At 39.1% G+C, this 2,851-nt stretch overlaps 1 protein-coding gene across 1 annotated transcript; it reads left to right on the forward strand.

The window, feature by feature from the left end:
- Positions 1–724: 724 nt before the first annotated feature.
- Positions 725–1,636, forward strand: LOC141588290 (uncharacterized). The gene is made up of 2 exons (XM_074409738.1): positions 725–958; positions 1,061–1,636. The coding sequence occupies exons 1-2, from the start codon at positions 725–727 to the stop codon at positions 1,634–1,636; spliced, it is 810 nt and encodes a 269-aa protein (XP_074265839.1).
- Positions 1,637–2,851: the final 1,215 nt, after the last annotated feature.

Here is a 2,851-nt window from a genome sequence, read left to right on the forward strand (position 1 = left end):
ATCTTTGAGTATAAAGGATACCCTGATGTTAAAGCCTTTAAAGTTGCTTCTTGAAATTAAAGGGTTATGCTTTTCTACGGTTTGATAATTTGAAACACCAAAGACTTAGAGAAGGGGAGGAACCACTTAGGTCTTGGTCTAAGCTTAAGAAAAAAATGTTGGGTAAATTTGTCACCAAAGATTATACTCAGGATCTCTTCATTAAATTGTTCAAACTTAGGCAAGATGAGAGACCCATTGAAACCTACTTGAGGGAATTTGAGCAGTTGACCTTACAATGTGAGATTAATAAATAACCTGAGCAAAGGATTGCTAGGTTTCTTGAGGGTCTTGACAAGAATATTGCTGGAAAGGTTAGAATGCAACCTTTATGATCTTATGATGATGTGGTTAATCTGTCATTGGGAGTTGAGAAAATGGGAAAAGCTAAGCCTTCAGTGTCTAAGACCACCACTAGACCTGCATTTACTGGTGTCATAATTGGGAATACACCCAAGCGAGCTACCTAACTTACACTAAATAGAGGAAAAGCTCCCATGAACCAGAAAACCAACCCACCTGTGACCGAGGGAAAGATCAAATGCTTTCAGTGTCAAGGATATGGCCACTTTAGGAAGGATTGTCCTTCTAAGAGGACACTGACAGCAATAGATCAGAGGTAGAAGAGTGGGGAAGAGAAGGATTGGTTAAGTATGAGGAGGAAGAGAATCTAGTGCTGGAGGAAATGGAAACTGAGGATGAGTTAGGCCAAGATCAGACTGTAGCTCACCCTGACACATGGCATAATTTGGTCTTATGGAGGGTCATGCACTCACAACAGGCACCATTGGAAGCTGACCAAAGATTCCTGATCTTCAGGAGTAGATGCACAATTCATGGGGGAGTTTATAATTTGATCATAGATGGAGGGAGCTGTACCAATGTAGCTTCCATCACCATGGTCAACAAACTGAATCTGGTAACTCGGGATCACCCAAATCCTTACAAGCTTAGATTATTAAACAAGGGAGCAGAGGTTAAGGTTGATAAGTAATGTCTGGTCCCATTCTTTATTGGGAAGGTGTACAAAGATGAAGTGATGTGTTATGTTGTACCCATGAGTGCTTGCCACCTGCTGTTAGGGAGGCCATGGGAATTTGACATGAATGCAACTCACCAGGGCAAGGAGAATATTTATAGTTTCAAACATGAAGGTAAGAAGGTCACCTTGACCCCCTTACCACCAAATCAATGTAACTATGGTAGTCCGAACATGCCAGAGGAGATAAGTGGTGTGTTGTTCCTATCTAAGGGTGCCATGATCCAAGAATTAAAACAGGAGCAACCTGTATTAATCTTGATGTCCAAGGAAGTGACTGAGAAGAAGGGTTCAAAGATGCATGCAGAAATTGAACCCTTGATTCAGAAGTTCAGAGATGTGTTTCCAAAGGAGTTACCTAGTGGGCTGCCACCCTTGAGGGGAATTGAACACCACATTGATCTTGTGCCAGGATCTGTATTACCCAATAGACCTTCTTACAAGAGTGATCAAGTAGCCACCAAGGAATTACAACACCAAATTGAGGAGCTTATGAGCAAGGGTTTTGTCAGGGAATCTCTAAGTCCGTGTGCAGTCCCTACACAACTTGTTCCCTAGAAATATGGAACATGGAGAATGTGTACTGATGAGTAAGAATGTTTAGTCGTTTTTTTCCTACTATCAAAATAATTTATAAAACTCCGATAAAAGGTAGTATCTATCGGGTATCGAACACGAGGATGATGGGGGTTTCTATTCAATTCGATCAAGGTCTATTTAGTCGAATAAAAGAGGATTTGAAGTTTATGTAACTAATTTAAGCAGCTAAAGCGATGACAAAACTAAGGTGTAGATGATTTATATTAAAGTTAGGGTATTCGGGTTCCCCTAAGTGGGTAAAGGTAAACAAAGGGTAAATAACCGGGTAAGAGTAGAGGTTAACTTAGGTAATAAGTCCAATATCTTGGCCTCTCTAAAGATAGACACATAACTTTAATCAAGTATCAAATCTCAACTTAATCTAGCTATCAAAACAACCTACAACTTTCATTTATAGAGTATTTAAGCAAACAATGAAGAAATGTGAGAGCTTTCACTCACACAATTCCACAAACACCTTGTGTGGATGAATAAGTAAGCCAACAATTCTACCCCAAACCCAATTATTGATTACGCAAATTATACCATTAATTTCCACTTAGCATCCCCTTAAATCCTAGGGAGTGACTATTCACGCATCATACTCAAGAAAATGTAAACAATTGGTGAAACACAAGCAAGCATGGTGGAAAACATTATATAAATTATAACAATAACAAAAAGAGAAATAGAAATGTAAACAATTCAAATTAAGATAATAAAAGATGAGAAATTCTACCACAACAATGAAAGATTGAGTCTTGGATTAAATGAGAGAAGAGATTCTTCAAAATCTTCTATTACAAGTCAATACCCAAATGTAAACTATTGAATAACACTAAAATAATACTAATTAACTAAAGGGAACAGGCCCTGTGCCAGGCGGCCATATGAGGCGCGAGCATACCGGCGGTGTAAGGGGGCCTCCCCTGGTTTTGGAAATAAGAGAAAAGGGGCCTGTTTAAGCGCAGGTCAACCAACGGTTATATGCCGTGTTCTGACCATTTGGAAAACGTTTATAAAACGTATTGAAAAATGGGTATTTGACCCGATTTGGTTTGAAAGGGTCGTCTAGACCGTATTTGTTGATTTGAAGAGCGGGACTCGAATAATCATCATTATTTTGATGATATTCGGTGTCGGGTTCGACTTGGCAAGCTTGACATGAATAGTTTTGAAAATAATTATGAACTA

This window comes from Silene latifolia, chromosome 6 (genome assembly GCF_048544455.1).
Source record: "Silene latifolia isolate original U9 population chromosome 6, ASM4854445v1, whole genome shotgun sequence".
Lineage (NCBI taxonomy): Eukaryota > Viridiplantae > Streptophyta > Magnoliopsida > Caryophyllales > Caryophyllaceae > Silene > Silene latifolia.

Excerpts from the sequence above, each read along its gene's own strand:
- LOC141588290 (XM_074409738.1), top strand. The coding sequence starts at position 725 with ATGGAAACTGAGGATGAGTTAGGCCAAGATCAGACTGTAGCTCACCCT. Across the intron at positions 959-1,060 it reads TGGTCAACAAACTGAATCTG|GTGTACAAAGATGAAGTGAT; the intron begins GTAACTCGGGAT and ends TTTATTGGGAAG.